Source organism: Lissotriton vulgaris, chromosome 1_1 (assembly GCF_964263255.1).
Source record: "Lissotriton vulgaris chromosome 1_1, aLisVul1.2, whole genome shotgun sequence".
In the NCBI taxonomy this organism is placed as follows: Eukaryota; Metazoa; Chordata; class Amphibia; order Caudata; family Salamandridae; genus Lissotriton; species Lissotriton vulgaris.
The window spans coordinates 1,032,011,284-1,032,030,878 of record NC_141685.1 but is presented as its reverse complement, the minus strand read 5'-3'; the positions used below and the strand labels follow the sequence as shown (position 1 = coordinate 1,032,030,878).

The window sequence follows — 19,595 nt, the reverse complement described above, 5'->3', positions numbered from 1 at the left end:
TTTAGATGAGGGGGGAGAGAGTTCCAGAAGGCAGCTGCGAGATGGTCAAAGCAGCTGCCTCCGAGACGTTTCCTTTTGTACAGAGGCACAATCAAGAGGGATTTATGGGTGGACCGGAGATAGCGGGGGGCTGTATTTTTGGAATAGGTCCCTAATGAATTGGGGGCCAATGTCATGTAGGGATTTGAATAAAATGCAGCCCACTTTAAAGGCCACGCGTTGTTCCACCGGCAACCAGTGTAATTGTTTCAAGCCAGGTCTGACTGATTGCCTTCTGGGGATGTTCAGAAGAAGTCTGGCTGCTTGATTCTGAACCAACTGGAGGCGTTTAAGCTCTCCTTTTTGGAGCCCAAGATAGAGACTATTGGAAAAGTCCAATCTGGATAGGACCAAGGAGATAACGATCTGAGTGAGAGCGGCGGAAGAAAAGAAACATGCAATTTTTTTGATTTTTTTCAGCTGGAAAAAACTGGAGGATACAACTGCTCCCACCTGTTTCTTCAAGGAAAGGTCTTCACTGATGTGGATGCCCAGGCTTTTGACCGAAGGTGACTTAGATGGAGGAGCACCCATGCAGGAGGGCCAGAAGCTGGGGTTCCAACTATGTATACTCTGTCCAGGCAAGACCAGTTCGGTCTTGCCTGGGTTAGGTTTCAAATGATTGCAGCCCATCCAACTCAGAATGTGGGACATGGTGTTTTGAAATTCTACCACAGAGTCCTTGGTGTTAAGAGGAAAGATGAGCTGCAGATCATCTGCATAGTTGAAGATGGTTACCTTAGCGCTTCTGATGGAAAACAAAAGAGGACGCAGGTACAAATTAAAAAGCAGGGGGGACAACGAAGAGCCTTGAGGCACTCCACAGTTGGTGGATATGGTGGGAGCTGTAAAAGTGCCCAGTCTAACCGATTGAGTTCGGCCAGAAATGAACGAGCGGATCCAGCTCAGTGCCGGGCCCCTGAGGCCTGCCTGCTCGACACGGTCGACCAAGATGGTATAGTCGACCGTGTCGAACGCAGCAGAGAGGTCCAACAGCACCAGAGCCTGGTGGATCCCCTCGTCCGCATTCCGCCTCAAGGTGTTCTGCACCGAGAGAATGACTGCTTCGGTTGAATGGCAAGGGCGGAAGCCGGCCTGGTTAGGTGCAAGGTACTCAGATTTCTCTAAGAAAGTAGAAATACTGTCACAAACATGGGATTTCAAAAGTTTGGCGCAGTATGGCAACAGAGAAATGGGCCTATAGTTCAATCAATCAATCAATCAATCAATCAATGACATTTATAAAGCGCACTACATACCCGTAGGGTCTCAAGGCGCTGGGGGTGGGGGGGGGGTGCTGCTACTGCTCGAACAGCCAGGTCTTCAGCTTCTTCCTGAAGGAGAGGTGGTCTTGGGTCAGGCGCAGGTCGGTCGGGAGGGAGTTCCAGGTCTTGGCGGCCAGGTAGGAGAAGGACCTTCCTCCTGTCGTCGCTCTTCGGATGCGGGGGATGGCGGCGAGGGCGTGGTTGGCTGATCGGAGGTGGCGTTTGGGAGCGTAGAAGTTGATCCGGCTGTTGAGGTAGCTCGGGCCTTGGTCGTGTAGGGCTTTGTGTGCGTGGGTGAGGAGGCGGAAGGTGATTCTTTTGTTGACGGGGAGCCAGTGAAGGTCTCTCAGATGTCCGGAGATGTGGCTGGTTCGTCGAGGATGAGTCTGGCTGAGGCGTTCTGGATCCGCTGGAGTCTCTCCTGGAGCTTGGCGGTGGTACCGGCGTAGAGGGCGTTGCCGTAGTCCAGTCGGCTGGTGACGAGGGCCTGGGTGACGGTCTTCCTGGTCTCGGTGGGGATCCACCAGAAGATCTTCCGTAGCATGCGTAGGATGTTGAAGCACGCCGAGGAAACGTTGTTGACTTGCCTGGTCATGGAGAGGGAGGAGTCCAGGATGAGGCCCAGGTTGCTTGCATGGTCTGTCGGTTTGGGTGCGGTGCCCAGGGCGGGAGGCCACCAGGAGTCGTCCCAGGCGGAGGGTGAGGAGCCCTGGATGAGGACCTCCGTCTTGTCCGAGTTCAGTTTCAGGCGGCTGGTCGTCATCCACTCGGCTACCTCTTTCATCCCTTCGTGCAGGTTGGCTCTGGCGGCGGCGGGGTCGTTGGTCAGGGAGAGGATCAGCTGGGTGTCGTCGGCGTAGGAGATTATGTTGAGGTTGTGTTGGCGTGCGATGGCCGCGAGGGGGCTCATGTAGACGTTGAAGAGGGTGGGGCTCAGAGAGGATCCTTGAGGGACGCCGCAGATGACTTTGGTGGCTTCTGACTTGTACGGTGGTAGGCGGACTCTCTGAGTTCTTCCGTCGAGGAAGGAGATGACCCATTCCAGCGCCTTGTCCTGGATTCCGACGTTGCTGAGGCGCTGTACTAGGGTGCGGTGGCAGACGGTGTCGAATGCCGCGGAGAGGTCTAGGAGGATGAGGGCCGCTGTTTCTCCGTTGTCCATCAGGGCTCGGATGTCATCGGTGGCGGCGATGAGGGCGGTCTCGGTGCTGTGATTGGCTCGGAAGCCAGACTGTGAGGGGTCGAGGGATCCATTCGACTCGAGGAAGGCGGCCATCTGCTTGTTGACGGTCTTCTCGATGACTTTGGCTGGAAACGGGAGGAGCGAGATGGGGCGGTAATTCTTGAGTTCGTTGGGGTCCGCTGTGGGTTTCTTGAGTAGAGCGCTGAGTTCGGCGTGCTTCCAGCTCTCAGGGAAGGCGGCGGTGTCGAAGGATGTGTTGATGATGTCTCGCAGGTGGGGTGCGATGACAGCGTCAGCCTTGTTGAAGACGTGGTGAGGGCAGGGGTCGGTCGGTGATCCGGAGTGGATGGAGTTCATCGTGCGGATGGTGTCTTCGGTGCTGATCGGGGTCCAGGCGTGGAGGGTGGTGGTGGGGGGTGGTTGTTCGGTCTTGGTGTGCGTTGGTTGGTTGTTGAAGCTGTTGTGTATGTCCGCGATTTTGTTGTGGAAGTATGAAGCGAGGGAGTTGCAGAGGTCTTGCGATGGGGTGATGTCGTTGTTTCCTGCGCTGGGGTTGGATAGCTCTTTCACGATGTTGAAGAGTTCCTTGCAGTTGTGTGCGTTGTTGTCCAGCCGGTCCTTGAATGCAGTTTTCTTGGCGGCGCGGATCAGCTGGTGGTGCTTCCGGATGGCTAGCTTGAAGGTGGTCCTGTTGTCCTGTGTAGGTTCCCTTCTCCAGACTTTCTCGAGGGCTCGGCAGTTCTTCTTGGAGCACTTGAGTTCGTCGGTGAACCACGGGGCTTTCTTGCTGCCGGGTCTGCTGGGCGGGGTCCTCAGTGGGGCGAGTTGGTCCGCGCAGTTGCTGATCCACTTCGTGAGGTTGTCGGCGGCCTGGCTGGGGTTCGCTGAGCTGGCAGGAGGGTGCTGGCTCAGGGAGGTGGCGAGCTGGTCTGCTGTGATCTTGTTCCAGCTTCTGCGGGCGGCCTGTTGCTGGTGGTGGTGGGTCGTCGTTCTCTTGAAGGTGAAGTGGACGCAGCTGTGGTCCGTCCATTGAAGCTCTGTGGCGTGGCTGAAGTCGATGTCTGTGCTGGAAGAGAAGACTGCGTCGAGTGTGTGTCCGGCGAGGTGGGTGGGGGTGGACACCAGCTGCTTGAGTCCAAGATTGGCGAGGTTGTCGAGCAGGGTGCTGGTGTTGCGGTCGTTGTTGTTCTCCAGGTGGAAGTTGAGGTCCCCCAGGAGGATGTAGTCGGCGGAGGGGAGGGCATGCGGGCTGACGAAGTCGGCGATGTCCTCGCTGAATTGTGTGCGTGGTCCCGGGGGTCGGTAGATCAGGGTGCCTCTGAGGGTGGTGTTCGGGTCGGTGTGGATCTGGAAATGCAGGTGTTCGGCGGTGGTCAGGGTGTTGTCGGTGCTGGTCGTGAGACGGATGGTGTTCCTGTGGATGATGGCGATGCCTCCTCCCATCTGGTTGGCGTTGCGGTCCCTCCGGACGATCTTGTAGCCCTCTGGGATAGTGATGGCGATGTCGGGAGCTGAAGAGGCGTTCATCCAGGTCTCTGTGAGGAAGGCAACGTCAGGGGCTGTGGTGTCTAGGAGGTTCCAGAGTTCGATGGCGTGTCTGTGGACGGAGCGGGTGTTGAGCAGGATGCACTTGAGGTGGGTGCTGCTGGTGTTCGGCTTGGCGGGTGCTGGTGCGAGGGTTGAGTGGGTCTAACGGGTTGGCTCCTGTCTTTTTTAAGAGGGGAATGAGAAGGGCTTTTTTAAAGTTGCTTGGGACTTTCCCTTGAGTGAGTGATCCATTTAACAAGGGAAGTAAGCCCTCAGGGATGTGGGTGCCTACTTCTTTCAGGATATGAGGAGGGCAAATGTCGTCGGGGGAACCAGATTTGATTTTTGTAAAAAGTTTGGATAGGGTGACATTATCAATAAGGGGATATGAATCCAGAGTGGCAAGGTTGTGAGAAATGTCTGAAAACAAAAGGGAAGACTGAGTGGTAGGGATGCTCTGTTTGATGGTACAGATTTTATCAAAAAAGAAGGAATTAAGTGAATTGCAGAGTTCCTGAGTGGGGATTATCGGAAGGGAGGTTCTGTCGCTGGTGCTGAGGTTTTCCACTATGTTGAACAATTCTCTGGATTTATTGTGAGCTTTGAGTATTTTTTCAGAGAAGTATTCAGTTTTATGTTTCAGGATAAGCTTTTGATAGTCCCTGCGGGCTTTGCGGTAGTTATCCATGTCTTGTTCTAAATAGGCTGTACGCCATTTTCGCTCCAGTTGACGGACCTCGAGCTTAAGGGTTTTCAAAAAAGGTGTGAACCACCTGTGTGCGTCGTTGGGGCGGGAGCGGGGAAAGTTGGTTCAGGGAGCATAAACATCGGCTGCCTGAAGTAGCCAACCTGAGAAAGCTTCTTCCATTTCATCAATGCCCTGGTCGAGTGAGGGAGGGGAGGAAGATAAGGATCCAATAAAGGTAGGAATGTCAACATTCTTCCACAGTCTAGTTTTTCCTCCTGGCTGGGGTTGGGACATTCTACTACTTTCAATGGTAATGGTGAAATTGATCAGGTAATGATCCGACCAAATGCAGGGTGTGATGGAGTTAATAGCAAGAAGAATGTTTTGAGACCAGATTTGGTCTAAGCTATGCCCTTTATCATGGGTAGGAAGATGTATATGTTGAGTGAGGTTCATATCCAGGAGGGTTTCTTTAAGACTGGCTGCCTGAGGATCAGACTCAATAGAGTCCATCCAGAGGTTGAAGTCTCCCAATAGTACGATTTTATCATGGGAGATAGTCAGGGATGCAAGTTGTTCTGCAAAGGATGTGGTAAATGTGGACGTAGTTTGAGGGGGGCGGTATAGAAGGATCAGGAGTAGTGATCCTAAGTCAGTATCCAGTTTAAAAATCAGATTATCAGATCCTGTTAAGTCTAAAGATGGTAAAGAAGAGACTTTATGGGAGCTGCGAATGATCGCAGCGACCCCTCCACCTCTTTGTTGGACATAGCTCCCTGGTTGTAACAGTGGCATGGGTTTGATTTGTGTACGTGGCCCAGGGCGATACCAGGGAAAGCTCTAAGGGATTGTGGTCACTATCTGTGGTGGATCCCACAACCATATCATTCACTGTGGGTCATAATCTCAGATCTAACAAAATGCAGTCAATAAGGCTTATGTTGGAGGTCCTGTTGTAAGTATTAGCCCCCATTTTGTCAGACTTGGTATGGCCATTGGTAGTCCTCAGGCCGTACTCAAGAGTAAGGGTGTTATGATGTAATACTACTTGTGACCCTTTTTTAATGGGAGGTAATTGAGGAGAGGGAACTTGCCACAGCTCATCCTCCTCTCTGGTCCCACATGTGTTCTCCTTTGCTAGTGGCTGGAAGGTGACATTGAAGTCCCCCGCTACGATTAATAGAGGCTGGGTATCCCTCTTATCAAGTAGATCTTCCAACTCTTGTAGAGTAGACAATTGCCTTCATGTACAAGAACCTCACGCATAGACATTGTAAATGTCTGATACAGTACCATTCCTACCCTTAAATTGGACCGCTACAATGTCGGGGCTATTAGATTAGAGCTTAAGGATGGTACATGCTAGCACGTTTTTGCCCAAATCAGTAACCCCTCCACCCCGCAGGCCAACCGGATTTGTTGGTACTAGCTGGGCAGTGAAAGGTAAGGTAGCCTGGTATGTGGACGGGGGTGGTACTCCAGGTCTCCTGGAGGATGCATATGTCGAAAGTCTCGATAAATTGGATCCAATGCAGGAGAGTCGTTTTCAATCTCACCCCCGCCACATTCCATATTACCAGTTGAGCCCATTAGATGATATATGGCCAGGGGACTGAGTATGTTATATGTCCTCTACACTGCTGTCTTTATGTGCTTCTGGATGAGATGTTGCTGTGAAAAATGCTCCCTCCTTATGCCCGGCTGTTTGGGTCAAGTGCTTGGTGGTCATCTCATGGCTGATAGGCATATGGATTAATGAGGGATTTCCTACACTGGTGCTGTCTTTAGTCGCGACTGTGTAATTGCTTCTTGAGTTCGTCAGGTGTGTGTTCGTGAAGTCAGAAGTGACACACTGAGCAAGTCAATCATTAGTTGCAAGGGGTGAATCTGAGCCCAGATGGGGGCCCAAGTGTTGGGGAGTAATTAATGATGGATACTGAAGGGGTCTATACTCGAATTGGATACCCGAAGAGCCAGGAGAACTGGTTCCGTTTTCCAAAGCTCTCAGATCATGGGTCATATTCCTGTCTGCAAGATGTAATTCTACATAGTCTGACTGGGTGTTGGGGCAGGTTATCCTTTTGGCACCCAAAATGTCATCCCTTATCACTGAACTACATCCCCTCATATGGTGAATCCAATGTATGGTTTTAATAATTATGGAGTCTTCACATTAATGTTTCGTATGAGTAGCAACTTTGGGCACATTAATCAAAAATACTCTTGGGGGACAATTGGTTCCCCCAATGCCATTGCTTGTTGATGTTCATTTGGGTGCCATAATTTGGGGCTCGGGGGTTGGGGAACTTCATGGCTCAAACGTGGGCCTGTCTGCATATGACGGCTGATGTGCTATGCAGGTATCAAGTGATAGGAGCACTTCTTAATGGCGATGCTTAGGTGCTGATAGCAGGACACTGGCATAGGTGTAGTTGGACAATTGGCAACTTGGAACAGGTTTGATGGCTTGACAGGGATCTGTTTGGGAGGTAGAACTTGATGTGCTCCTCTGGCTGTTAAAAGCCTGACCTGTTCAGTAATATCTAGGACAGCAGACTTCAATAGGGTAACTTCCATCCTCAGGTCATAATCCTACGAGTCTCAATTTCATTCGGTGGTAATGCATCTGGTGACACCACTCCCCCTATTACAGCTCTTACTCTTTCCTTTACTCGAGCCTCTACCCCTACCTCTGCCTCCCTCACCAGCCCTTCACCATGTCGCTTTTTGGTCCCCCTATCCTCTCTCCCCCTTATGAGTGTAATTCATGTTCTGGAGCTGTAGTCTGTTTGATAAAACAAGGTCAAAATTGATAGTATCAACAGGGACCTGGGCTGTTTCCCTACTGAACCCTGTGGCAGACCTTAGTTCAGGTTCAACAGCAATGGGGGACAATATAGGATGGTTACGGGAAGAATGAATGGTACTGTATGTGCTACATGTAACTGGTTTGCCAAACGTCTAAGGAATACGTTATAGCAGTTTTGATAGGGGTAGTTAGGGGATCAATCGTGTTTGAAGAAGTTGAGATTCGGACAGGATGGAATGGGCTGGTGGTGCAAGAATTTCACCACATTCCGTTTAAATAGGTTATCAATGTGGTCTAAAACACAATTATTCACTGATGACTTTTGGGCCTGCTTAGCTTTGAGGGGCTTTAACCGGACCCCTCGCTCTCATTACCACCTACGCCCCCTCACACCCTGGACTTTCTTTTTCCCATAGCTTCCCCTTGAGCTCACTCCTGCGTAGGAATGCCGGTGAGCACGGGTAAAACCAAGAATATAGCAGGCGACTATAGTCCTGACAGCTTTTTGGATCCAGAGTGAACTCCTCCCCTAGTTTTTGCTCAAATGATCCGGACCTTTTTTCCATTAATTGTCAGTAAGGTTCCAATGCACCAGTTTCCAATCAGTTAATAGAAAAATGTTGATAAGTCGCAGGTCACTGTACAACTGAGAGTTATTACATTCTTTTTAAGTGCTTTTTAGGTGTGGCACAAAGCACAGAGCAACAGCTGAGCAAAGTGGAAGGGCCAGACATGGAGAAGAAATGCTTGCAATACCTCACGGTTGCATAGCTGTGTAGCTGGTATCGATCATCCTCAATTTGATGATGTCCCTCAAGCAGAACCAAAAGGGGTAGCCCAGCCCAGCCACCTCTGGGCTATGATGGGTGCGGACGGGCCTACCCTTGGCCCGGGCTGTGCCCGGGCACGTCCCGCGCAGCAGGACATTGCAGCTACTTAAATGCGCCTCCAGGTGCTGGCAAGTGATGCAGAAAAAGCAGGCATTCTGGGGGCAGAAGTTCCATACCCGGCCTTGCTCTCTACACAAGCCCGTCCCGTGTCCCGGTAAGCCATCCAAAGCTGCTATTTTCTACAAGCTGTCCTTGTAAGCCTTCTCCTCCACTAAATTTAACAAAGCCTGATAGCACATGTTGAACCCTTCATGGAGATGGTTCACCGAATAAGGGTCACAGGGACAGGGTCGGCTTTAGGGCAATGTGACCGGTGCAGCCGCACTGGGTGCTGACCTGTGGAGGGGGGCTGTCCTCAGGGGGGACACTGTGTTTAGCAATAACTTATGCCTGGAAAGATGGGGGCACTTTCCCATGGTGGTAGTGAGGGAGTCCGAGGAGGGTGTCATGAGGAATAGGGGTGCCAAAAATGATTGTCGCAGTAGACAAAGCTGCTGGCCTACTGAGCACACATTTAGTGCCCATTGCTCACTGAGAACAGCTATCAGTCATGCCCAGCGGGCATGGGGGGGCTGGAACAGAGGGAATGGTTAAAATGAGGCCAAGGGTTGAGTGAGAAGTTGGTGCTGGTTTTGGGGGAAACTGGGATAGCTACATGGCAAAATGAAACATGATGCCCTGTGCCTACTGACAATGACGAGAGAACCGGTCTAGTGGGTACTGGCAGTTGGAAAGGGACATACCAGTTACAGAGTCTGTGACCTGTGCCTACTGACCCCTGCAAAGGGATGCAGTCTGTGCCAAGGTGACACCATTGGCAGATGGAAGGGGAACTGGACCTGTCCAAAGGCCTAACAGACACAGCTGATGCCTACACCAAGCAGGTATTGATAACAAGGGCATTGAGGACAGGGTTGTTGGTCAAAGTCTGTGACCAAATACTACAGGTCCGGCTTCACCTTAGACAATATGACGTGTTTGCTGTTGGAAGAAGAAAAGACAAATTCTGTCTATTTGTTAAAGCATCCTCTAAAGCAAGAACAAACAGTTTCACCAGAGGAAATTTTTCAGGGATAGTGGTTTATGTGTTAAACCCACCTAATAAATGTATTTTGTTAGTAACAAGTTCGTACTGGTGCTTTAAGTCAGGCATGGTGAGTTATTGGTCTGATTTCATTTGGAATGTTTATGTACACATACAGACAAAAACACACGCACACACTCTGATCTCTGTTTTAAAGGTCTTAATAATTAATATTTGGGGGGTGGCAGCCTCTATACGGTCTTCGTGGACCTCCGGTCCGCGTTTGACCTAGTACCTAGGGGCAAATTGTGGGCGGTGCTCCAGGACATGGGAGTGCCAAATACAATTTTGGCCGTCCTGATGAGGCTACACACACAAAATTATGCTCAGGTTAGATGTGGTAGGGAAGGGGTGCTGTAGTCTCGGTTTCCGGTCGCCAGGGGGGTCAGGCGGGGGTGCGTCCTGGCACCAACCCTATTTTGCCTGTATGTGAACGGTGTTATAGTGCACCTGGACGCGGTTCCCAACAATGATGCACCGAGATTGGCAGGCAGGAGGGTGCCAGTGATAATGTTTGCCTATGGCACCCTCCTGCTTTCAAAGTCCCCTATGGGGATTCAGCAAGTGCTGGATGGCTTTATCGACTTCTGTCATTGCCTGGGACTGGAAATCAATGCTGATAAGACCAAATATATGATTTTCAGTCCCCCGGCACACACTCGCCCAACACCGCTTCTTGGTAGTGTCAGACTGGAGAGGGTACAGACGTTTCAATACCTGGGGGTGACTATCAATGAAAATCTTTCGTGGGGTGCCCAACAGGTGAAAGCCCAACTCAAACTCTCCCAGTTAGCGGGTGGTATCCTTAAAATAGCAAATACATCCACTTTTAAACCAGTGAGCCCCGCTTTGGAGATCTACAAAGTTAAGGCAAGGGCATCTGCACTCCATGGTGGGGAACTCTGGGGGCACTCTTGCAACTCTGATATCGGTAAAGTGGAGAACAAGTTTATGAGGCAGTTACTTGCACTCCCTCTAAGCACTCCTCTCCTTCCATTGAGATTGGACTTAGGACTGAGTTTTATCCAAGATGAGCTAGCTCTGAAACCTTTAAGATTTTGGCGCAGGCTATGGATAACACCAGAACTGTCCAATTATAGGCATGGATTGAAGGATGTGCTGAGCCATGCTAGTGCAGCTAAAATCCCCTGGCTTGTATTCGTGAAAAACGAACTAGGAAAAATGGGACTACTGGACCTCTGGTACGATCCAGAACAGGCATGCAGGGGGGTTTCTGGCAAAATGCTTGCGAAATCTTTTAAGGACTATAAACAGAAAATATGGTTGCAAGATTCTAAAGCTGGCTCCCTGACAATAACTTTTCTAACACTCAAACATTCTTTTGCTTTTGAGGAGTTTTTGAATGTTATCTACCCGGTAGGAGCAAGGAAGCTGGACATTCAATGGAGGCATGGATCACTACCGTTAGGGGTATTTGTAGGCAAGTGGTCGTCTTCCATGAGCAAATCCTGCCCTGGGTGTGGCGCGTCCAAGGAGGATGAAATGCATATGCTCTTCTTCTGCCCTGCCTATAGAAAAGCTAGAAAGTACTGGCTTGTACCCCTATGCAAGAACTTGGGTTTTGATAAATGCTCTGTTGCATTGAGAGTTCTCAAGACAGATACATCACCACATATAGTTTTTGCACTTTCAAAATTCCTTTTAGCAATGTGGTCCAAAAGATCCTCTCTTATTACACTGGCACCCAAGGGTGATTTTATACAGTGACTGTGTACATTTCATGACAAATTCATTTTTATCTAATTAATTTTATGCTTTTTATGTATAATGTTTTTACTGTAGTCTTTTATGACTGAAAAATGTCGAAATAAAGATTTAATGAATGAATGAGTATTATTATAAAACATTGGGGCATATTATCAAGCCTGTGCGCTAAAATTATCGCCGCTTTATCGACCGAAAACGGCCGATAAAGTGGCGATAATGGGCTTGATAATATGCTCTATGGAATTCCAATCGAAGCACATGTTAGATGTGAAGACATCTAACATGGGCTTCGATTGGAATTCCACAGAGCATATTATCAAGCCCATTATCGCCACTTTATCGGCCGTTTTCGGCCGATAAAGCGGCGATAATTTTAGCGCACAGGCTTGATAATATGCCCCATTGATTTTTAATTACCCCTCACAATCCGCCCTCTTCTCCCTTACTGCTGCTTCTTAAACTTCTCTCCTGCCCTGCTTCTCATCTAATGTGTTTTAACCAGCGTGATTATTGGGTAATCTTAAACTCACCCACCCTCTTATGAACCAAGCTACGTCCATGAGTTTCAAGAGTATGTTTAAAGCAATCCTTTTTTTCAACAGCTGGAAGTATCGGGGGCAACAGCCAGTGACAACACGGTTAAAGAGCCGGGAAAGTCCATGAGGTTGAAGGTGACGGGTGATCACAATGCAAGAGTTGGGCTCGTTGCAGTGGATAAAGGTGTATTTGTTCTCAACAAGAAGCACAAACTCTCTCAGTCCAAGGTGAGTCCAGAGGGACACTCCCTGCCCAATGCGTGGCTTGATGTGTTAGCATGAATTCCACCGAGAGGAAGCGATGATTCGTTTGATTCTCCAATCAAACCTGGGCCCTTCTTTACTGTCTACAACATGATTACTTCGAGGCATCTCTAGAACACCATCACCGTTAAATAGTGTGACAAAGACAACTGCAGGTCTCTTACAGATGCCTCAGACATCATTATTGCTGTTGTGTTGTTCTGTGGTTCTTTGTTTACACTGATATGGTGTAAATAGGTCCAAAGGCACGGCTGACAGGCATGTTAACGTGATGGTACAGTCCAACACTCACATAGTCGTAAATAGCTGTGCAGTATTCAAGAATATTACAATAAGGATTAGGTGGATCTACAAGCTGGAGGGACCATTTTAAGACCATCAAAGTCACACTTCCTTCTTTGCTTAAGAATGATACTGGGGATCCCACTAGGATACTTTGGTGGCGAGTTCTGTAATGAGGTGACCCAGAGGACAGCGCCAGCTTCCATCGGAGGCTCTACGGAATTCTTCCTATCCAATCAGTTTGTCTGGCTGCTCTGAGTTTTAGTCTTGACTACTACAATTCCTGTATTTAAAAGTGTGTGGCATGCTGGGCTGTTCCCTCCCTGGAGTGGACGGCCAGTGGAGTATTTCACGGGTTGGCTGAATAGACGTTCCTGCTGACCTAAACCAGTCTGATGCTTACTTTTTGCTTATTAGCTGAAACCAGTGTTGGAGCCACTTGCATGCCAAGAAAACAGACTCATTCTTTAATGCTCCTGTGTTGATTTAATGGGCCTCATGGGGATCCTTGTGATCCAAGGCAAGACTAACTGCTAAACCCACCTTTCTACATTTCATCAACTTAATAAGTACAGAAAGGCAACCACTCACACATATTTGTGTTGTGTGTCATCTTCCTTGCACCAAAGGTTAGCCCTGTTGTTGGCCTAAAAGTGTATTTGTACACTTGAAAAATGTAATCAGTGCTCACCGGTGTCTAATTCATTTTGTCTTGTAGCGCCATCTTTACCATATATGTTCCTTGATGTAATGAACGGGCTCCATGAAGACAATGCTAAAGCCATTGCCAATGCTTGGAAACTGCTGGGGGCCAAAAAACTCAAATAGTAGCCCAGGTGAAATACCCACCTTGTATTCTGTCTGTGGTGTTTTTGCTCTGCCATAGATAGAAGTGCGTGAGAAAGTAGTCTAGAGAATAAGACACAGCTATCTTGCCCAGTCATCCATCTGCAAGAACATATATTCTGTGTTGAACCATCCAGGAGCCTGCCTTGCATCCATTCTGGAGATTGGAGGAATAGCATTTTCTGTTGGGCCCTCATGACTTGGCATTAGTACTTTCTAAAACTCCTTGCCTCGGTGCCCACTCTGATCAGCGATCACACTCGGCAACTCTGGGCATTAGCTTGCCTCATCTTCACTAACGGCCCCACCAGACCGCCGGGGATGCCTGGTCTCACCCTGGAGATACCCATTAAGGGACCATCTCTCAGGGAAGCCAGGAAGGGTTTCGCAGCGGTCGAAGCGCCTTGGGACCCTACGGGTAAGTAGTGCGCTATATAAATGCCAATACATTTACATTTACATTTACATGAGGGAGGACTGAGAAATAGAAGTCTTGTTAAGGTTGTCCATAAGTAAATGTCATGATTAACATGGAAGAGGGATCACTCTTTGTAGAGGCCTCCTACCTTCGTCCCTGAATTCTGTTAGAAGAACAGGACATGACCATTCTTGGTAGGGTCCACCATGCTCATACTCTAGATATTTTAATGGGAGTAGAGTGACAACTTGTTTTTGGGTCCACCAACATTCTTCCTTGCATCCAACTCAGAGACTTAGGGGTCCATTACGATGTCGGGCGGTTTGCCTCCGCCAGGCTGGCGGTGGCCACCGCCGGCCTGGCGGAGGCAAACCGCCTGACATCGCAAGCCCAATTCCCCCGCCACATTAGGATGGCGGAGGGGAAGGTGGCGGTGCAAAATACCGCCCGCCTGTTTTCGCCCCGGTCGCCTTGCGGCCGGTGCGTAAAATGAGTAACATGCAGGCGGTGTCTGTCAGACACCGCCCGCAACATTACAATGGGCTTTTTTCAATGCCTTTCTGTTGGGGCAATGCCGCCACGGAAAGGCATGCGGTGTTCACTCTGGGGGCCCCCTGTGGGCCCCCAGAGTGAAGGCCAAAGGGGGGTGGCACACAGGGGGGTACCACCTTTGCATGATCGAAGAGGCAGGCACCGCGCGGTGCCTGCCGCTTCGATTGTGCAAAGGCGTGCTTTTGTTTTTAACATTGTGGCGGGCGGAGCAGTGAGCACCGCCCGCCACAATGGTAAATTGAGGAATGCGCCCGCCACTGTGGCGGGCGCATCCTAATGGCAATGTCGGGACCCCCGCCCTTTAGGCGGGCGGTCCCGAGTTCCGCTAGGGTGGCGGTCGGGCAAAGCCCACCCACCATCCTAATGTGCCCCTTGGTGTCTTAGGATGATTCTCAATAGGGTCCTTTGGGCCTCTGCACCAGGGGTCATGGAGAAGAATGGACAGTGACATAACTAGTGAAATGCAGAATATTGTAATACCCCAGGTAATCAAAACTTTGTACCCATTGTTTTTTTTGCGCATTATGCAACACCAAACTGGAGTTGGTTAATTTTAGCTTCAAATTCTATCATTACAAAGCACAGGAGGCACAGCCAGAAAGCTGCAAAACAAGGGAGATGTTTAACCAGATATAGCTAGAGTAGGTCATGTGAATATTATAGCTTTAACAGGCAGCTTAACATTCAAGTGATCTATCTAAATTTGGGGATGGATCCAAGGTGCATGTTGAAATAAATGTTTATGATCCATATGAATTTGGATATGCAAACAAGGTGCAAGTCGAACTACATGTTATTGTGATCCTCCTAAAGTTGCTGATGGAAGCAAGGTGTACGTTGACCTAAGTATTCCAGTGATCCAATATAATTTGTGAATCGAAACAATGTGCATGCTGAAGGTCTTGATGCTAGGAGAGGGTAGAGTTTCTATTGGCACAAGAGAAGAACATTCTTAGTGGAAAGACATGTCTAAGAAGGTTGCGCTGTGATTCTAGCCTTCATAAACATGATGGAGATCAAGAAGCTTGAGAGCACAGAACTGAAGTACCCACTTGTTTAACTAAACACTGTTTCACACCTGTTCCACTCTCTGCAATAGAAATAACAGTTTACATAAAGAAGTATATTTCTTCTTGGCTAATTAATACCTTTTCCATTCTCACTTTAAGGTGTGGGACTCCGTGGAGAAGAATGACATTGGATGCACTCCTGGGGGTGGTGCCAACAATGTGGGTGTCTTTTATGATGCTGGACTGGCTCTTGAAACAAGTTTTAAGACCTCTACACCACAACGATCAGGTATCTTATTGCTCTGATCGAACCACAAAAGAAATCTACCTCCATAAGCATAGATATCAAGATATAGTCTACAATAACTGCCTCACAAAAGTTGTTCAACAAATGGAGATCACTACAATGTAGAAAATAAACTAATTAGCTGAACGCATAGCCAATGGTCAAATGTTTTCTCTTCCTGCAGAACCTACTTGCCCTCAGCCAGAAACACAACAGCATCGCTCTGTTCAGCTGACAGATGCCAAAGCTGACAAAGGTTGGTAGCAAATTTTTACAATTTTGCAGAATTAATTGAGAGCCATATAAATCGATCAATGAATGTTTGAAAAACTTGGTGTGTCCATATAATATGCAAATGTTTAGAGCTTTTCTACTACTTGTAGGTTTAGAATGGGTCCAAATCACTTAAAAGTTCTTTAAAAACCTTATGACCTTCCACACAGAAAGTAGTTCTCCTGATTTTCTGGCGACGGACTACCCACACCTACCCTCACCACTCGTATATTTTCCAGAATTTTCAACAATCCATATCCAAGCAACTATAACCTGCTGGTTGCTGCATGTCCGCAATCTAATTTGCAAAGGGTATATCATATGTATTCTAAACTGCCACTAAGAGTCCATGTCTGGTCTAACAAAATCCAGTAATATAACCCCTACACTTCATGCACTAGTGACAACCTATACATAATTTAAGCTGCTAGTGAGCCCTTGTACCCAGCATAACATGATCTAATATATTGTGCTCAGTCTAACCTAGCTGTAACTGGGCATGCGAGTAAGCAGCCAGTCAAGCATGTAATGCAGGCCATAGGTCTATTCTGCCCCTGGCTTGCAATCAGTCCATTGCTAGAGACAGTCTATTCCATGTTTAACTTGCCCATGCTAGCTCCTACCCAGTGTAACCGAAATGGCCGCCCATCTACAGTATTACAACAGATTAAGCCCATACACTTTCTAACCTGCATTTTGTACCCAAACCTTTTATAACTTGCCAGAGATATCCCATACTTTTTCAAACAGGTCAGTAGGAATGTGTTGGAACTGGGGTCACCAACTCCACGAGGGTGGCACGAGCAGGTAGGCATCCGAAAGCTTATGTGTAAAGCGACCATACAGCACACGCATCCACTGAGACAGTAAAATTGGGCACGCAATGAGTGACACCACTCCAGTTCGTTTGTATAAAAAATTAGATAACTTTTATATAGAGCAGAGTCAGGATAATCAAAACTTACAGTTTCAATTACTTATTAGTTTTCCTTCAGAATACATATGTTTCAACACTTTGTAATAAATACTCAGAGGAATAAATATTAAATATCAGATAAATATTGAATATTAGATAATATTAAGTATAGATTTCCACAGGCCTGACCTTAACCTTGCTTCTTGTCAGCACCTGTAAGAAATACATTATAAAGGCAACCAAATGACATTGCATCTTATTAGTTCTGTAGGCATATTACCCCCTCCTCACCAAACAAGGGTGAGCGTTCCACAGCAAAGAACATGTACATAAATAACTGTAGGCTTCCAGTAATACGGCACTAAAGGGGAGATAACATTTCATTAAGGATAAACATCCCCTTGTGCAGGATTAACCATTTTAAGAATCACTCCCAGCAGGAATGAGCATTAAGCAGTTCCATAGTTGAAGTAGAACTTTTCATTAGTTATGCACCAACATTTCATCCAGGAAGTAACCACTTCTCTGAGCAGAAGTAAACATTTAATAACAGGTAAACCATGCATAAGGCCTAGGCTGAGCAGGACACTAGGCGAAATAGGGATAATCCCTGGGTTTGGGCTTAGCCCTTGCTAATACTCTTCATCCTAGGCATTCTATTACATCCTCTAATCAGGGGTTAACCTTTTATGAATTGAGGCCTGTAAACTGTGGGCCTTGGGACCTCTAAAACAGTCCAATACCAGGGTAAACACCCCCTTAATATAGATGGGACCTTTCATTAGGAAGTATCCTGTTCGCAGGTGAGAACATTTCATGTAGAGCCATTCATATTCTCATTAGCAATAACTTATTTCAATAAAGGTTAAAACGTTACATTACCCAGCATTAAACATTTCCTGGAGTTGTACTTAAGGAACATTGCACTTGGCATATAACCCTTCCCTATGCAGACATATTTTATTATATAAATGTAGGTGTTTCAGAGACCCTGGCATCAGGCAGGAGTAGAAAACACTTCCTTAAAGAGCAGGCAACATGTCATTATGCAAAAACCCACATTTCATTAGGCCAGGATAACCTTTGCAATTAACTGGGGGTCAACATTTCATTATGTGAGCAAAGGGAGCAAGTTAATAATCACTGTACCATCAATAACCAATTCATCAGGAATAATCATTACAGCAAGGAGATATTGCATCAAGAATAAACCTGGCCTCAAAGATAACCATTGCATTAGCCAGCACTAACCCGGTATAAGGCCAAAATGACTCCCAGGCCAGGGTTAACCTTAGTGGCCCAGCAGCCCCTTAACTTGTTAACCCTTCTCAGTGGCAAGAATCAGCAGGCCCATAATAGACCCCTAACCGGGGGTTAATTCTTAAATGGGACCAGGCCCAGTTGAGATGCTTTTATGGGCCTGATCAGGGCCAACAGGGCCCAACTACAGTTTCTCCTCATAGCACTCCACACTTCCACAGCGCTCGCACTGGCTGAGGTGTTCTGGGGCATAACAGCGCTCTTCCTCACAGTGCTCTCCACAGCCTCAGCGCTCACACTTGCGGCAATGATCTTGGGGACAGAGCGCTTTCTGACACAGCGCCAGGCAGCAAATTCAGGTCCTGGGCCCACAGCGCCTCGCTGATGCAGCGCTTGAAATTAATGACAGAGCTGGATGTACAGCGCTTCACAGTACCTCAAGTGTCCCCAGGTAGCAGCAGAGCTCACAGGTTCACAACGCTTCGCAGTCACAGCACTGGTAGTGGGTTTCAGGGATCAGGTACACAGTGCGACCCATTCACAGCGCTGGTAATGGATTTCTGGTGTCAGTTGTAGTGGAAGGGAATATGGCAGTCCTGGAGATAGCGCTTCTCTGGTACAGTGCTTCGCAGGGGCCCTTCCCATAGATAAGACAGTTCAGACAGCACCGGCAGGACAGGTAGTCCAGGATGCTAGGGGTGCTTTGCCAGCAGACAGTTCATTTAAGTTGGAATCAGATCTGCAGGACCAACAGGACAGGCCACACAACAGTGGCAAACCAGCAAAAGGGGTCCCAGGTGGCGTCAGGGAGCGCGGGGAGCGACACAGCGCCAATACCTGGTTGATTTCTCAATAGTCCTGTGGTGGTTTGGTTTCTTCTTGGCGCTTTATGTTTCTTGCGCCCTTGTAAATAGCAGTCTCTGGTTTCCTTGAAGGGGGGGGTTGAGTTGTTGGCTGATATCAAATCTCCTCAGCCAGTTCCCTTCAAGTGGTCCCTGGGTTCTCCTTCCGCCGGGCCAGATCAGGGGGCAAGTTCAGGATCCCTCAACACTTGGTAGGCAGCACCTAGGCCCTGTCACTCCCAGTGTCATAGGTCCCTGTCTAGGCCCCACTGCATAGAACTCCTGTGTAGGTTCTCCCCCAGGTCAGTGTTCCCTCAATCTGACAGGAAAGTTTCCCTCCCTTTCCTTATATAGTGCCAGTTGACAGTTGGCGGTGGCAGTTGGTGTCACCTCACCTGTTCCAGAAGGTTCCAGGAGGTTCTAGGAGGTTCCACCATTCTAGCGATGGGCAGGCTGGCAGGCTAGTATAGATACATTGTCTGAGGGTTCTATCCAGCTCCTGGCTACTAGAATGCGCCCACAAAGGCAGCACTGCACTAGCAGGGGTCAGTGGCAGCCATGTGAGGGGAAGGAAGCACCTGCAGCTTAACATTAGTTTGACATTACACAGGGCTTTCTCCACTACACAACGCCTATACCATTTTATTACTATGGGGGACATCCTAAATTAAGGGAATAAAAAACGAAAAATTCCTGGGGAAAGGGCCAAGTCCTACAGAATGTATTCCCTGTGTAACCTGCCAGCATGGACTGATAACAAGCTTAAGCTGTTGGTGAGTGCCCAAAACCACTCCAACAATCGGTGACAACTCACAACCACTCTAACCTGCCAGTGTTATTACATACCCAATCTAACTGACTAGTGGCAGCCTATCCTGAAAACAACATGCCAATGAT

General features: G+C 48.3%; 1 protein-coding gene across 3 annotated transcripts in view; it reads left to right on the top strand.

Annotated features, from left to right (window-relative positions):
- The window catches only part of LOC147748463 (A.superbus venom factor 1-like), a 1,277,467-nt gene that overhangs the window by 616,717 nt on the left and 641,155 nt on the right, over positions 1-19,595 (top strand). For all 3 annotated transcript variants that reach the window (XM_086962056.1, XM_086962049.1, XM_086962065.1), the window contains 3 exons: positions 11,816-11,977; positions 15,281-15,410; positions 15,592-15,663. In XM_086962056.1, the coding sequence (XP_086818182.1) occupies positions 11,816-11,977; positions 15,281-15,410; positions 15,592-15,663 (364 nt within the window). The remainder of the gene's footprint in view (positions 1-11,815; positions 11,978-15,280; positions 15,411-15,591; positions 15,664-19,595) is intronic.